The sequence below is a fragment of the Oncorhynchus mykiss genome, chromosome 10 (assembly GCF_013265735.2).
Source record: "Oncorhynchus mykiss isolate Arlee chromosome 10, USDA_OmykA_1.1, whole genome shotgun sequence".
NCBI lineage: Eukaryota > Metazoa > Chordata > Actinopteri > Salmoniformes > Salmonidae > Oncorhynchus > Oncorhynchus mykiss.
The window spans coordinates 45,898,063-45,913,295 of NC_048574.1; the positions used below are offsets into that span (position 1 = coordinate 45,898,063).

The following is a 15,233-nucleotide window of genomic DNA, read 5'->3' on the forward strand; positions in this document are numbered from 1 at the left end:
TCTGGCTGTGGATAGAACATGGCTTTCTTGATACTGTTTTTAATGATGTACTGTAAGCATACCTTCTCTTTTCAACGGTTTGTTTTTAGTTGAATTATATGTTGCTTAATTAAATACCAGGGTCCAATGGGAAAGTGTTTCATTGTCTCTTACCCCCATAGCGAGCAATATGCAGCAGCCTTGTGTACCCTAGTTAGTACACAATAATGTATCATCACAAACATTTGATTGATATAAATGTACACAGCCGGCTAAACTGTTGCGCATCTTTGTCTACAGAAAACAGTCTTCCATTGCAATAAGGCAGTTCACAATTTTCCTAGTTTTCTACAAGGTCATCCAGGCAAGGAGTACAACCATAAGAGCATTAGGTAAACACCAATTATTGATTTCCAAAAAAAAGTTTATAAAGACAAATTCCCTCTCTTGACATAAATATTGGATTCCCTTGTGGAAGGAAGGGAACAGAGCGGTCAAAACCTTTTGCCGACTTCTCTCAACGTCAGCTTCCGTAGTTTATTGTTTGGTTGCCAAGGAAATGAGGATCATGGTGGCTTCAGCATTTTCATCTGATTGAATCCAAGCGGTAGCTGTGTTTTTGACATTATTGTTTTTGTTTTACTGACTATGTTTTGTATAAAGTGATGTATTAAAACGTTAATCAAATGTTCTAGTTTGCTAACTAACTAACAACCATATTTCAGGCCAGCTATGTTGACAAATGTATAATTTGAACCTAGGACTACAGCTAGCTAACGTTAGCCAGATAGCTAACTAGCTAGCTAATCCCAGCTAGCCACTGACACTGTAAACACATGTTCAATTCAGCGTTATTACGTGCTCTACCTGCAGGCAGAGGAGCTGCACATATACCGGTAATGGCAGAGCTGCACATTGTCGGTCAGATCGTTGGGGCAAGCGGCTTCCCTCAGAGCAGTCTCTTCTGCAAGTGGGGAATTCATACAGGTGTCTTTTGTTGTATTCAGATTATTTTATTGAGCATTTTACTTCACCTCATCCGTTGTGATTGTGGATTATCTGTTTCCAACCACACGTCTATTTCGTTATGTAAGGGGGTGCATGGCGACTTCTCTCTGGCTTGAAGGAGGGGCAGACCCAAGTGGATTTGCCTCAGACAGGGGACATGGCATACTGGAGTCATCCCATTGATCTGCACTACACCACTAAAGGACTGCAAGGTAGTTAGCTACCTTCCTGACAATTTATAAGTAGCAGTTCATCACAGATGTCAATTAAAAGCTACATAACTTACATACCTACATCTACCAAGCCTAGCTTTCAGGTTAAAAATAACAGAGTAAGACTGGAACATTTTCAAAGACTCCAGCCACCCAAGCAATAGACTCTTCACTCTGCTCCTGCATGCCAAGCAGTACCGGAGCGACAAGTCTGGGACCAAAAGGCACCTGAACAGCTTCTACCCCCAATTCATAAAACTGCTGAACAGTTGATCAAATGGCTACCCGGACTATTTGCATTTACCTTTTTTTTGCACTGACTCTTTTACACTGACTCTATGCGTGGACACTCACTGGACTCTACCCACATACATACACTGACACCCCAACACATGCACACACACACACACGTTACACACACATGCATATAGATGCCTCACACAGACACTTTCACACTCCACATACGCTGCTGCTCTGTTTATTTTCTATCCTGATTGTCTTGTCACTTTTACCCCTACCTACATGTATATATTACCTCAACTACCTCGTACCCATGCACATTGACTCAGAACTGGTACTTGTATGTAGCCTCGCTGTTGTTATTTATTATGATTGTGTAACTATTTTCTATTTTTATTTGCTAATTTTCTTACTTTATAGCTGCATTGTTAAGCATTTTACAGTAACGTCTACACCTGTTGTATTTGGCACGTGACAAATAAAATGTTACTATATTTGACTTCTCTTCCCCATTAGGCTGGCCCAAGCTTCACCTGCAGGTTTGGCACCAGGATGCATTTGGGCGCTGTCAGCTGTATGGGTATGGATATTGCCATGTGCCCTCCAGCCCAGGGCACCACCATGTACGCTGTGTGACCTGGAGACCACTGGGATCCTGGCAAGAGCAGATAGCTCAAATCTTTGTGGGTGGAGGTCCCCAGCTGCGCTCCCCGGACATCATATACAGTGGGGCGGACAGATATAGGCTGCACACAGTGGCTATGGGCAGTGTAGAGCTGGAGCTAGGCATCATCATGCGACACTTTGACAAATATGGTGTAGAGAGCTGAAATGTTGAGAGATTGGACAGAGCAAAGGGTGAATGGAGAGAGGCCTGAATGGAGCACTGTATTGTTAGTGGGTGTGGATTTTGACCATATCTGCAACGGGTACATAAGACTGAGCAGGTCAGATTAGATATTTTGCCTTGTGAGATGTGTTGATGTTGCATACATTCACTATAGATACAAAAGTATGTGGACACCAATTCAAATTAAGGGATTTGGCTATTTCAGCCACACCCATTGCTGTCAGGTGTATAAAATCAAGCACACTGCTATGCACTCTCCATAGGAAAATATTGGCAGTAGAATGGCCTTACTGAAGAGTTCAGTCACTTTCAACATGGCACGGTCTTAGGATGCCATATTTCCAACAAGTCAGTTTATCAAATTTCGGCCCTGCTAGAGCTGACCCGGTCAACTGTAAGTGATGTTATTGTGAAGTGGAAACGTCTAGGAGCAATAAATGCTCAGCCGTGAAGTGGTAGGCACACAAGTTCACAGAACGGGGCCGCCGAGTGCTGAAGCGTGTACCGTGTAAAAATCATCTGTCCTCGGTTGCAACACTCAATACCAAGTTCCAAACTGCCTCTGGAAGCAACGCCAGCACAAAAACTGTTTGTCAGGAGCTTCATGAAATGGGTTTCCATGGCCAAGCAGCCATACACAAGCCTAAGATCACCATGTGCAATGCCAAGCGTTGGCTGGAGTGGTGTAAAGCTCGCCGCAGTTGGACTCTGGAGCAGTGGAAACATGTTCTCTGGAGTGATGGATCACGCTTCACATTCTGGCAGTCCAACGAACAAATCTGGGTTTGTCGGATGCTAGAAGAATGCTTCCTGCCCTAATGCATAGTGCTAACTCTAAAGTTTGGTGGAGGAGGAATAATGGTCTGGGGCTGTTTTTCATGGGCTAGGCCCCTTTTTTCCAGTGAGGGGAAAACTTAAAGCTACAGCATACAATGACATTCTAGATGATTCTGTGCTTCCAACTTTGTGGTAGGCCTTTTCCTGTTTCAGCATGACAATGCCCCATGCACAAAGCAAGGTCCATACAGAAATGGTTTGCTGAGATCGGTGTGGAAGAACTTGACTGGCCTGCACAGAGCCCTGACCTCAGCCCCATTGAACACTTTTGGAATGAACTGGAGTACCGACTGCGAGCCAGGCCTAATCGCCCATCATCAGTGCCTGACCTTACTAAAGCTCTTGTGGCTGAATGGAAGCAAGTCCCTGCAGCAATGTTCCAACATGTAGTGGAAAGCCTTCCCAGAAGAGTGGAGGCTGATATGGCAGCAAAGAGGGGACCAACTCCATAGTAATGGCCATGATTTTGGAATGAGATGTTCGAGCAGGTGTCCACATAATTTTGGTCATGTATGTGTATGCTGAGAAGACCCCAACATGCAAATGTGTGTCTTTCCCCTATTTCTCCACAAAGGGGGGGTGTGAGCCTTTCAACACAATCTGCCTTCCTGATTTTAAATTTTTAAATTTTTTATATAACAGGTATTTAAAAATGCAAACCAGATTTTATACTGTACTTAATTTCAGTTTTCTATTTTCCTATGAACTTTTTTTTTATATAGTAAAATTATGTAAATAAATCATTACCTGCATGCCTGTGATCTATAACCTAACCTGCATCATTTTGCTTTACAAATATTCCCTCAAAGTTTGCAAGTTTCATATCTAATGACACAATTAATTCACTCATCAATCATTTTATTTTTCGTAATAATATGCAGTTGTTAAAGTTTGATAGTAGATTGTAGTAAACACAGGGTGGAGACAAAATACACTTAATATACAAAGCATTAGGAACACCTTCCTAATATTGAGTTGCAAAAAAGCCTCAATTCGTCGGGGCATGGACTCTACAAGGTGTCGAAAGCGTTCCACAGGGATGCTGGCCCATGTTGACTCCATTTCAGCTTTTATTTCTTTCATCACATTCCCAGTGGGTCAGAAGTTTACATACACTCAATTAGTATTTGGTAGCATTGCCTTTAAATTGTTAAACTTGGGTCTAACATTTCGGGTAGCCTTCCACAAGATTCCCACAATAAGTTGGGTAAATGTTGGCCCATTCCTCCTGACAGAGCTGATGTGACTGAGTCAGGTTTGTATGCCTCCTTGCTCGCACAGGCTTTTTCAGTGCCCACAAATGTTCTATAGGATTGAGGTCAGGGCTTTGTGATGGCCACTCCAATACCTTGACTTTGTTGTCCTTAAGCCATTTTGCCACAACTTTGGAGGTATGCTTGGGGTCATTGTCCATTTGGAAGACCCATTTGCAACCAACTTCCTGACTGATGTCTTGAGATGTTGCTTCAATATATCCACATAATTTTGCTTCCTCATGATGACATCTGTTTTGTGAAGTGCACCAGTCCCTCCTGCAGCAAAGAACCCCCACAACATGATGCTGCCACCCCCGTGTTTTATGGTTGGGATGGTGTTCTTCGGCTTGCAAGCCTCCCCCTTTTTCCTCCAAACATAATGGTGGTCATTATGGCCAAACAGTTCAAATTTTTGTTTCATCAGACCAGAGGACATTTCTCCAAAAGGTACGTTCTTTGTCTCCATGTGCAGTTGCAAACGGTAGTCTGGCTTTTTTATGGTTTCTTCCTTGCTGAGCGGCCTTCCAGGTTATGTCGATATAGAACTCGTTTTACTGTGGATATAGATACTTTTGTACCCATTTCCTCCAGCATCTTCACAAGGTCCTTTGCTGTTGTTCTGGGATTGATTTGCACTTTTCGCACCAAAGTACGTTCATCTCTAGGAGACAGAACACATCTCCTCCCTGAGCAGTGTGACGGCTGCATGGTCCCATGGTGTTTATACTTGCGTACTATTGTTTGTACAGATGAACGCGGTACCTTCAGGCGTTTGGAAATTGCTCCCAAGGATGAACCAGACTTGTGGAGGTCTACAATATTTTTTTCTGAGGTCTTGGCTGATTCCTTTTGATTTCCCACAATGTCAAGAAAAGAGGCACTGAGTTTGACGGTAGGCCTTGAAATACATCCACAGGTATACCTCCAATTGACTCAAATTATGTAAATTAGCCTGTCAGAAGCTTCAAAAGCCATGACATAATTTTCTGGAATTTTCCAAGCTGTTTAAAGGATGTCAACTTAGTGTATGTAAACTTCTGACCCACTGGAATTGTGATACAGTGAATTATAAGAAAATGCACAAAGTAGATGTCCTAACCGACTTGCCAAAACTATAGTTTGTTAACAAGAAATTTGTGGAGTGTTTGAAAAACAATTTTTTTAATGACTCCAACCTAAGTGTATGTAAATTTCCGACTTCAACTGTATATGAACTATAAAGATATTGTAGCCATGCCAGTCTTTTTAGATGATACTATGGATGATGCTACGTTTTTAGCACTTGCAGGTGGATTGAATTTAGCAAATCAACCAGTTATTTTAAGTTCTTCCATGTGTTGTCTTCCAGCAAAGCTAACAGAACAAGCAGCCCTGTGCTTTGAAATGGCAGAAGTTTCACAATGCTGCTCACTTCCTGGACTTAGTGTCATACATTTTTAGTGCAAGAGAGGAACTAGACAGAAATTCAAAGGAACTGGAGAAAAATATCCGTGGCTGAGAATGACTAGTAAAACAAACTGCACAATGAATGTGTGAACAGTAGGGTCTAACAGGAAAGATTGTGTCCAGAGTTTTTATTTTAGTCTGAAACGTTTTAACTAACTGGATCTGAATATAGTAAGACAAGAGAAGGAGCTGTAACTACGTGTGGGCGAGTTTGTTGTTGCTGTTAGGATGTGTCTGCTCTTTCATTTGTTGTGGTGTTCTCTGGCAAGGTTGGGATTGGAAAGTGCGTCTACTGGTCTAGTGAGTGACAGCATCAGTCTTGGAGAATTTGAATTGAAGCTAGGCAGTAGTTTTCTGACTCCTAACATTTCTTATGCTTAATGCAATATGCTGTGTGCACGTGTTTATGAATAACTTAAGACCACTTCTCAATATTGTGATTTTTCTACACTAATGAAATGGCCCTTTTGCTTGGAAAAGGAATTGGGTCAATTGACAAAAATTTCTTCAGTAATGTTGTAAGAAGACTGTCACATTTGCAAAAAAAAATGTGCTTAGGAACGGATTTTAACAAATTTAAAGTTTATAGAGCGTGGGGAAGAAAGTTGAGACAACTTGACAATTTTCATTGAGATTTCCCTTTTATAGTTCATGACTTTCCAAATCTCACAGTTTACACAGGGCCACCTGTTTCCAGAGCTTGTTTGTTATATTAACGTGTGTGTGTGTATTTGGGTCCCAGGGACAGGTAGTAATGTGGTGATGTGCTGTAGTTCATTCATTCCTTGAGTTGAGACTGCCTCTAGGGAGCACTGAGAGTATGCGAGGCACCGTACCAGTGAGACAGTGACTCAGTCTAGGCTGAGCTCTTGTGGTGCTTCTCCGTGGTCTGACCTCGGTTCCGCAGCGTGCGCCAGTCACAGAGGAGCTCAACTTGAGATCCTGAAGAGCCTCCTGTGTTTCAGTGAGTATTGTGACAGCAGCAGGAGTAGTGCATTGAAATCAGCTCCCGCAACGGGACTCGGCGAGCTCAAACAGGACGGTAAATCCACATAATTTTCATCTCTGAAAGCCTGCTGTCTTTAGACGTCGTTCCTCTTTTGAAGTGGGCCATGAGGGCAGAATGTTTGACGCTGGCTGTCTTATTGGCGCTAGAATATGTGTGTCGGAGTGAAGCCATGTCCACCTGTAAGTCACTGGACTTGGAGCTGGTGAAGAGGAAACGTATTGAGGCCATCCGTGGACAGATACTGAGCAAGCTGCGGCTGCCCAAGGAGCCAGAGATTGACCAGGAGGGAGACTCTGAGGAGGTCCCAACCTCCCTGATGTCCATCTACAACAGCACAGTGGAGCTGAGTGAGGAGCAGGGGCAGACGTACATACTGCCCACTCGGGATGCAGAAGAGGAGGCATACTTTGCAAAGGAGGTCCACAAGTTCAACATGAAACAAAGTGAGTACACTCAGTGCACTAGCTTTGCAAGGATAACGACGCCAAGCCTTTTTCTAAAATGTTTTATGAGATTAGTGGACACATTGGAAGGGATCTTGGGATCTCAACCAAGGGGTTGCAAGATCGAATCCTCGAGCTGACAAGGTAAAAATCTGTCGTTCTGCCCCTGAACAAGGCAGTTAACCCACTGTTCCTAGGCCGTCATTGAAAATAAGAATTTGTTCTTTATCTGATTTGCCTAGTGAAATAAAGGTGAAATAAAAAATGCCTCCATACAGAATCTTTCCAGATCCTTGATACCCTCGTCTGAACTTATGGACTGCCCTCTTCGTATCAAACCACAGGTTTTCAATGTGGTTCAAGTCCGGAGACTGAGATGGCCATTGCAAAAAAAAAATGTTTTGTGGTATATTAACCATTTATTTGTGGATTTTTTTATGTGTGCTAAGGTTATTGTCTTGCTGGAAGATCCAATTGTGGCCAAGTGTCATCATCTTGGCAGAGGCAACCAGGTTTTGGCTAAAATGTCCTGGTACTTTGTAAAGTTCCTGATGCTGTTGACCTTAACAAAGGCCCCAGGACTAGTGGAAGCAAAATGGGCCCATAACACCATGCCATTGCAAGTAACAAAATATATTTTGGTACTTGTAACAAGTAGTATAATATAATTTCCAAATGTTTTGAGCATGCTATGTAGCTCGGTATCTGTGTGACTTGTAGTATTTTTTTGCTAATCTTTATCAAGGGGGCCAATAATTCTGAACCTACCTGTATATCCATGCATGCTGCTGCTTACACAGATAATAAGGCCTGGGTAATTCCAGTCCCCGGGGGGCCTCATTAGTGTTACACTTCTTCTCCATCCCTAGCAAACACACCTGATTTTAAACTAATTGCATTCTAAACTGAGGATCATGATTAGTTGATTTATCGGAGTCAAGTGTGTTAGCTGGGACTGGGGCAAAAACTGTGACACCAATCAGGCCCCCGAGGACTGGCGTTGCCCCGGCCTGCGAGTAGCTTGTCAAGTTAAAGGGGATGTTTCCCTAGCCTTACTTTAGTCAGGTATAGGCGTGTTAAATGCTTGATGTGTGTAAGGGGCTCTTCAAAGCCTTTAATCAAGGCTGGCCGTTGTGTACAGTTCTTTTGAAGGTTTCGTCTTAGGGCATACCATTGGAGAGGCGTGTGAAATATTTGCAGACCTATGCCTATTTGGCAACCCTTTTCCCACGTCGGAGAGTATATCCGTGGACGGTTCTGATAAGGAAATTGTCGTTTGCATCGCTGTGCAGTGCCCAGGAATGAATTAAGTCCAATTGTCAGATGCTACCTACCACCCCCCTCGAAATGAAAACCAAACATGCTCAGTTCTACTTCCCCGTCTGCGGCAGCAAGTTACCCAATTGCGGGTCTGATTATCTATTCTAGACAACATGTGAAACACCAGTGTGTTTGCTAAGCTAGACACAACATGGATTCAATGTCTGGTTTTGATTTAGAGGGGGTGGGGACATTTTAACAATTGGATGTCATTTCTTCCTTGGGCAAAGCTTAGGAACGATTTCCTTATCAGAACCGTCAACCGACCACTGATGTACTCTCCGATGTGGGAAAAGTGTAGCCAAACAGAGTCAGCAATCTCGGCAAGGTGGCTCAATGTTATACAGTTAGACCAGAGTAATGTTAGACCATATTGTCACTTAGAATGTGGAGGGTGAGACCGATGGATGGGGCAAAGGGAGGTTTCCTCGGACTGATTCCTGTGTGCATATCTGAACAGCTGGCAGGAAGGAACACTTCAGGATACATTCTGTTAAATGACTAAAGTCGTGCCCTCGCAAATAAAATGGCTTCTATCCCTGTAAACCATGAAGCATCTGTCAACCTTTTCACCACACTGGATTGTGCGACGTAGGATGATGCAGTGAGGGTTAGCAGACATGCAAATGATTAAGCTAATCAAGGCTATTTCAACCATGTCATATGTTGTGAATATGATGCATTTGAAATAGTGCTGTAGTTTCTGACTGAGCAAATTTAGAAACTGCAGTTGGTGGAACTTTTTTAGGATGTAAATGTGTATAATTATGTCCTTTAGATAAGGTTGTTGACTGGAAATGGGTGTTTCTTCCATTGGTTTACTGAACTGACTGCAATGGCCCTGTCTGCTGTGTTTAAAACCACGGCCTGCCTCAACCTTTTACCTCTCCCTACCAGATGTTTCCTTCCCTTTGCTGGATCCTTCCCCTTTTCTGTCTTAAAGACAGTATAAATCTCTGCAGTGTAAACTTGTTGTCCAGGCAGTCACTGAGCCGGTTAGGTTTGCCCTAGAAGCTCTCAGGATCGTGACCTCTGATTAGCTCTCTTTTTCGTTTAGTGTAATGCTATGTGGTGATGCATCATGGTTTGCTCTCGAGAACCCAAGGTGGCATTCTGCTCAGAGTTCTCAGGCGTAAGTATCGCCCAGAGGCTGGGACCATGTGAACTACAATCCCCACACTCTGCTTTAATGTTTATAAACGTTAATAATCCTCACTTGCAATAAGGTTTTGGAAACATAAAGCCCTCTCTTTTCACATCACAAAAAAAATAACTTCACAAATGCAAATTATACACTGTTTTAACACAGTTGCAGCCAACAATATTTTTCAATTGAGAACTTGTTCTCTAACTAGCCTACCTGGTTAAATAAAGGTGAAATAAAATGAAAACACTTTTTTGGCTTCCTTATTCCGTTACACGCAGGTGTTCGGAGCACTCTAGATAGCTAATTAGCACAGGTCGCCTCTGTCTTCTGTCGGTCTTCTGTAAGCAACCGCTGTAACATGGAAATATGGCTGGGGTTCCCCCTCCCCCACCCCGGCAGAAGATACCTTTGTGAATAGATGCTAGAGTTAGCTAGAGGCTACATACAGCGTGGTGTGATATGGCCCCCAGAGCAGGCTCACTTCCTCAGCGGCCTTTCCAATGTGTAATTATTGTTACAGACTCACAGGGGTAATTTTGGCTCCAGCGGAGAGTATTTGAGGCAAAGCCAAACCTGAAACTGCTTTCGCCTCTCCCTGAGAGTGTCTTTTTATATAACAGAATCTATCCACAATAGTTTTATTACCGGTACAATGCTTTCTCTATGGCCTCCTCTCTTACACCGACTGGTCCTGTAGTAGAAATAATTAACAATCACTGATGGACTCTCTTTCTTCCGCAGGTGAGAACACCAGTAAGTACCAAATGCTCTTCAACGTGTCTGAGATGCGGTCTGTATTGGGGACAGATCGACTGCTCTCTCAAGCTGAGCTCCGTCTCCTCATCAAAAATCGTGGCATGCACGACAGCAGTGAGCAGAGGCTGGAACTCTACAGAGGCACTGGAGATAAGGCACGTTACATGCAGTCCCATTTTGTCTCAAAGGAATGGGCCAATCGCTGGGTCTCCTTTGATGTTACACAGACTCTGAGGGAGTGGCTGAAAGGGGCTGGTAAGTTACAATTTCCTTTAGGGTTGTAGTCATAATTGAATAACACAAACAGTCTGTTGAATCACTGACAATCATATTCTGTTACAAATCTGTGTTTGATTTAAGTGGCACTACAAAGAAGGCCTATGGCAAAGCATGTGTAAGAACTTTCCAATATACTTTTACACCTAAAACAGCAGACCTATTCCTTCAGGTTTAAAAATAAAAAATGTTGATACACAATTTATATTTGGATTTTTACAAAATTTTCCAGGAGAGGAGCAAGGATTCCAATTGAAGTTGCCTTGTGAATGTGGGAAAGCAATGGAAGAATTCCTCTTTGAAATATCAGGTATTTGCAGTCTACTAGCTATATTCACTATACTGAAATCAACTCAAGCAACACTTTTTCTGACAAAGCTCCACTGTAAATCTCTTTACTGACAAATGTGTCAATGTTTTAGGGATGAACAAGCCAAGGGGAGATAAAGAAACTCTCTTCGTGAACATGCCAAAGCCTCACATTTTACTGATGTCACTGCCTGTGGAACGCCACAGCCAGCTTAGCTCTCGGAAGAAACGACAAAGCACTACTGAAGAGATCTGCTTAGAGTGAGACTATTCTTTATTCCACCTGCCCAAGAAAACATTTTATAACTATAAATTGATGTCTCTTAAATGTGTGTTAATTAAGCAATAAGGCACAAGGGGGTGTAGTATATGGCCTATATACCACGGCTAAGGGTTGTTCTTATGCACGACGCAACGCGGAGTGCCTGGATACAGGCCTTAGTCGTGGTATATTGACTATGCACCACAAACCCCCGTGGTGCCTTATTGCTATTATAAACTGGTTACCAACGTAATTAGAGCAGTAAAAATAAATGTATTGTCATGCCCATGGTATATGGTCTGACATACCACGGCTGTCAGCCAATCAGCATTCAGGGCTCGAACCACCCAGTTTATAATCTCTTTTAGCTGATGGATATACTGTAGGCCTACATAGACGCCTTGTTAATGCCCTGTTTTTAAGAGATGAGGTGTATAACTCACAGGTGTGTGTGTACGTACCCCCAGCAAATCGGAGAGTTGCTGTGTGCGAAAGCTTTACATTGACTTCCGTAAGGACCTGGGCTGGAAATGGATCCATGAACCCACTGGCTACTTTGCTAACTACTGCATGGGCCCATGCACCTATATATGGAACACAGAGAACAAGTACTCCCAGGTAATGCTACCAATCATGTACCTGTAAGCCTCCCTATTGTTTACTGTCTCTAAAGGATCTGTACAATAATGCCACTATGTAGCCACGGGGTGAGATTGAGACTATATTCAGAACAAGATGGTCTGTAACTGTTCCATGAGATATCTAGTAACCTTTTGTTTATTTAACCACAGGTACTGGCTCTGTATAAGCACCACAATCCTGGAGCCTCTGCCCAACCTTGCTGTGTTCCACAGGTCTTGGAGCCCCTACCCATTCTCTACTATGTGGGTAGACAACACAAGGTCTGTGAATACTGTATTGCTAACTCATAACATCCTCACTGAATTGAAATGATAGTCAACGAAGCTGCTGGGTTAAAATGTTTCTGAACAATGTCTATCCACTGAAGGTACTCTTCCTTTTTTTCTTCTTTTCTTGCACAGGTGGAGCAGTTGTCCAATATGATTGTTAAGTCCTGCAAGTGTAGCTAGAATTACATATATATCAATTTTCTTATTCATCGTATTTCCTTGTACTCATGGAGGGAGTCCTAGCGAAAATCTGGATGTAGTCCAGACATCATTTCCGAATGTTAATAATATTATTTGACATATTTCCCAGCCGAGGATTTCCCTATTCACTGATTAGTGTTTTTTTTATTTACATGTTTTATTTACATAGTGGTTTATGGAGTTTTTTAATAGTTATTTAGATTTGCCAATGTCCTGGGTGTGTCAATAGACTTGTCTTATTGCCATTGTGTTTCAGTATTTACAGTGTATTCACAAAGTATTCTGACCCCTTCTCTTTTTCCACATGTTGTTACGTTACAGCCTTATTCTGAAATGGATTAAATTAAATAAAAATCCTCATCAATCTACACCTGTAAAAAAAGGTTGTCCCCCTCCTCTCCTCTCTACCTAACTTCCATTCTGAATGGAGAAGACTCATGTGTCTGAGGACTTTTTATTGTCGACAGTAACATGAAAGTCTGACTGTTGTGTGTGAGCGTCGAAGATCTTCCCCAGATCTGGGGAAGGGTACCAAAACTTTTCTGCAGCATTGAAGATCCCCAAGAACACAGTGGCCTCCATCATTCTTAAGTGGAAGAAGTTTGGAACCACCAAGACTCTTCCTAGAGCTGGCCGCCCGGACAAACTGTGTAATTGGGGGAGAAGGGCCTTGGTCAGGGAGGTGACCAATAACCTGATGGTGACTCTGACAGAGCTCCAGTTTCTCTATGGAGATGGGAGAACCTTCCAGAATGTTTGTCAGTGGCAGGGAGTGGGAGACTAGTCAGTATCGAGGGAAAGAAGAACAGAGCAAAGTACAGTGAGATCCTTGACGAAAGTTCCACCTTCCAACAGGACAACGACCCAAAGCACACAGCCAAGACAATGCAGGAGTGACTTCGGGACAAGTCTCTGAATGTCCTCGAGTTGCACAGCCAGAGCCCGGACATGAACCAGATCGGACATCTGTTGAGGCCTGAAAATAGCTGTGCAGCGACGCTCCCCATCCAACCTAACAGAGCTTGAGAGGATCTGCAGAGAATGGGAGAAACTCCCCAAATACAGGCGTGCCAGGCTTGTAGCGTCATACCCAAGAAGAATCAAGGCTGTAAAAAAAAAATCAAAATGTATTTTTGCTTTGTCATTATGGGGTATTGTGTGTAGATTGATGAGGAAAAATGTATTTAATCCATTTTAGAATAAGGTTGTAACGTAACCAAATGTGGAAAAAGTCTAGCGGTCTGATTACTTTCCAAATGCACTGTATGCTCCCTGGGGCACTTCCTCAGGAAGTATAGAGGAAGGAGACGGGATTAGTTTGGGTCTGTTACTCAAAATACTGAATGTGCAATAGCATGAACTCCCTCTTATTTGTTGCCGTTCATCTTTTAAAGGAATGCATCGTCATCACACCCCTTCATCAAGTCTCTAGAAGGTAATGGAATATAAAATACAAAATAAACAAATTATGATTAAGCGTACTTGACCAACAGTTGACATAATTTGTAGATACCGTGTGCCTTTAACTATAAATAAGTTAACAGGCTGCTTGACTGACACTCTCTGATGGTATGTCAGGTCGACGTGATAGTGCTGGTTGGCTCTCACTCAAGGTTAAGTGCATGTGAGAGTCTTTGTGCTTGCAGACACCTGCAGCCCACTTTTCACGTTTCCCTCTCCGCAGTGCATTCCATCTGGTGGAAATACAGTACCACTCCCTCAGTGGGAGGCAGTCTGTAGGTGATTAACACAATACAAGTGAATAAGGGGGAGGAAGATCAAGTAGCTTGAATGAAAGGGTTCTCATCTTCAGGGGTGAACACATGGCTAATAACGAGACACCCAGGTGTCCACGACATGTTAAATTCATCTGAAGTTAATCTACAAGTAAACTGTATTTTGAAGCATGGCTGTACAAAATAAAGGCTGCCTTTTGAGACAATATTATTTCAGGCTTTCTCGGCCCGTGTCTGGTCTTTAGTGCCCTCTAGGGGCTTGACTCAATAAACAAATTTACAGTGTTGAACAAGGTTTCCCAGTAAATCACTGTCTCAGACATTTTATATATAAATACATTTTACATATAAATATATATATATATATATTTATAAATATTTTTAATAATTTAGGCAGGGGAGTCCCATTGAGATCGATGTATTTTTTTCAAGGAAGCCCTGCATGACAAGACCAAGCAATTACACAATAAAAGTTACAGTCAAGGCAGGAGCATATGAAACACACAACGAAAAAAAAAACTAAAAACACAATCATAAAAAAAACATCTACATTCCTCAGCGAAGACGTTCTCTACCAACTCTCTGAACTGCCCGAAAGGCACCAATGCATCCAACTGCAGGGTATTCTGTAGATTGTTACAGAAGTGAGATGCGAAGAAACTAAAAGCTATTTTACTTAAATCTGTAGTGACAGAAGCAATTTCAAAGTTCGCCAGCCCTGTGACCTGGTATGTTATCTCGTACATCTAAAGGTTAGTAATGGCAATAGGTAATGCGGGAGTTTTTGCAAAACAGAATGCTTTTTTAATTTTTTTTTTATTTTATTTATTTATTTTTTTTACCTATGCGACGTCAAAGAGGGCCAGCCTACTTTCTGATAGAGAGTGCAAAAACTGTCACCTGTGGGGGAAAAATGCAGTGTGCTGTGGTAAATGGCATCTAATAGCTTTAATGAAGTGGCAGCTGCCTTCATGGAGATCAGGGGTTCCCAGCATTGGGGAACAACACAGAGTTACACATAAACAAACGTACAGT

At 42.5% G+C, this 15,233-nt stretch overlaps 2 protein-coding genes across 3 annotated transcripts; both read left to right on the forward strand.

Moving 5' to 3' along the window:
• The first annotated feature begins 452 nt into the window (after window positions 1-452).
• On the forward strand, window positions 453-3,878 carry LOC110534056 (B9 domain-containing protein 2). 2 transcript variants are annotated; one of them, XM_021618705.2, is made up of 4 exons: window positions 453-586; window positions 853-966; window positions 1,074-1,199; window positions 1,956-3,878. In XM_021618705.2, the coding sequence occupies exons 2-4, from the start codon at window positions 879-881 to the stop codon at window positions 2,267-2,269; spliced, it is 528 nt and encodes a 175-aa protein (XP_021474380.2). In that variant the 5' UTR covers window positions 453-586; window positions 853-878; the 3' UTR covers window positions 2,270-3,878. The 2 variants fall into 2 exon arrangements, with proteins under 2 accessions (XP_021474380.2, XP_021474379.2); XM_021618704.2 differs by lacking the exon at window positions 453-586 and having other exon boundaries at window positions 599-966.
• Window positions 3,879-5,835: 1,957 nt separating this feature from the next.
• Window positions 5,836-12,827, forward strand: LOC110534057 (transforming growth factor beta-1 proprotein-like). Its single transcript, XM_021618706.2, has 7 exons — window positions 5,836-7,280; window positions 10,489-10,758; window positions 11,012-11,089; window positions 11,202-11,349; window positions 11,818-11,968; window positions 12,142-12,252; window positions 12,394-12,827. Exons 1-7 carry the CDS (start codon window positions 6,941-6,943, stop codon window positions 12,439-12,441), a joined length of 1,146 nt encoding a protein of 381 aa, XP_021474381.2. The 5' UTR covers window positions 5,836-6,940; the 3' UTR covers window positions 12,442-12,827.
• Window positions 12,828-15,233: the final 2,406 nt, after the last annotated feature.

Bases quoted from the DNA above. Each gene is read 5' to 3' on its own strand.
- LOC110534056 (XM_021618704.2), top strand. From the start codon at position 816: ATGTTCAATTCAGCGTTATTACGTGCTCTACCTGCAGGCAGAGGAGCT. The intron at 967-1,073 runs GTGTCTTTTGTT...TCGTTATGTAAG, and splicing joins CAAGTGGGGAATTCATACAG to GGGGTGCATGGCGACTTCTC. The intron at 1,200-1,955 runs GTAGTTAGCTAC...CTTCCCCATTAG, and splicing joins CACCACTAAAGGACTGCAAG to GCTGGCCCAAGCTTCACCTG.
- LOC110534057 (XM_021618706.2), top strand. From the start codon at position 6,941: ATGAGGGCAGAATGTTTGACGCTGGCTGTCTTATTGGCGCTAGAATAT. The intron at 7,281-10,488 runs GTGAGTACACTC...TTTCTTCCGCAG, and splicing joins CAAGTTCAACATGAAACAAA to GTGAGAACACCAGTAAGTAC. The intron at 11,969-12,141 runs GTAATGCTACCA...ATTTAACCACAG, and splicing joins CAGAGAACAAGTACTCCCAG to GTACTGGCTCTGTATAAGCA.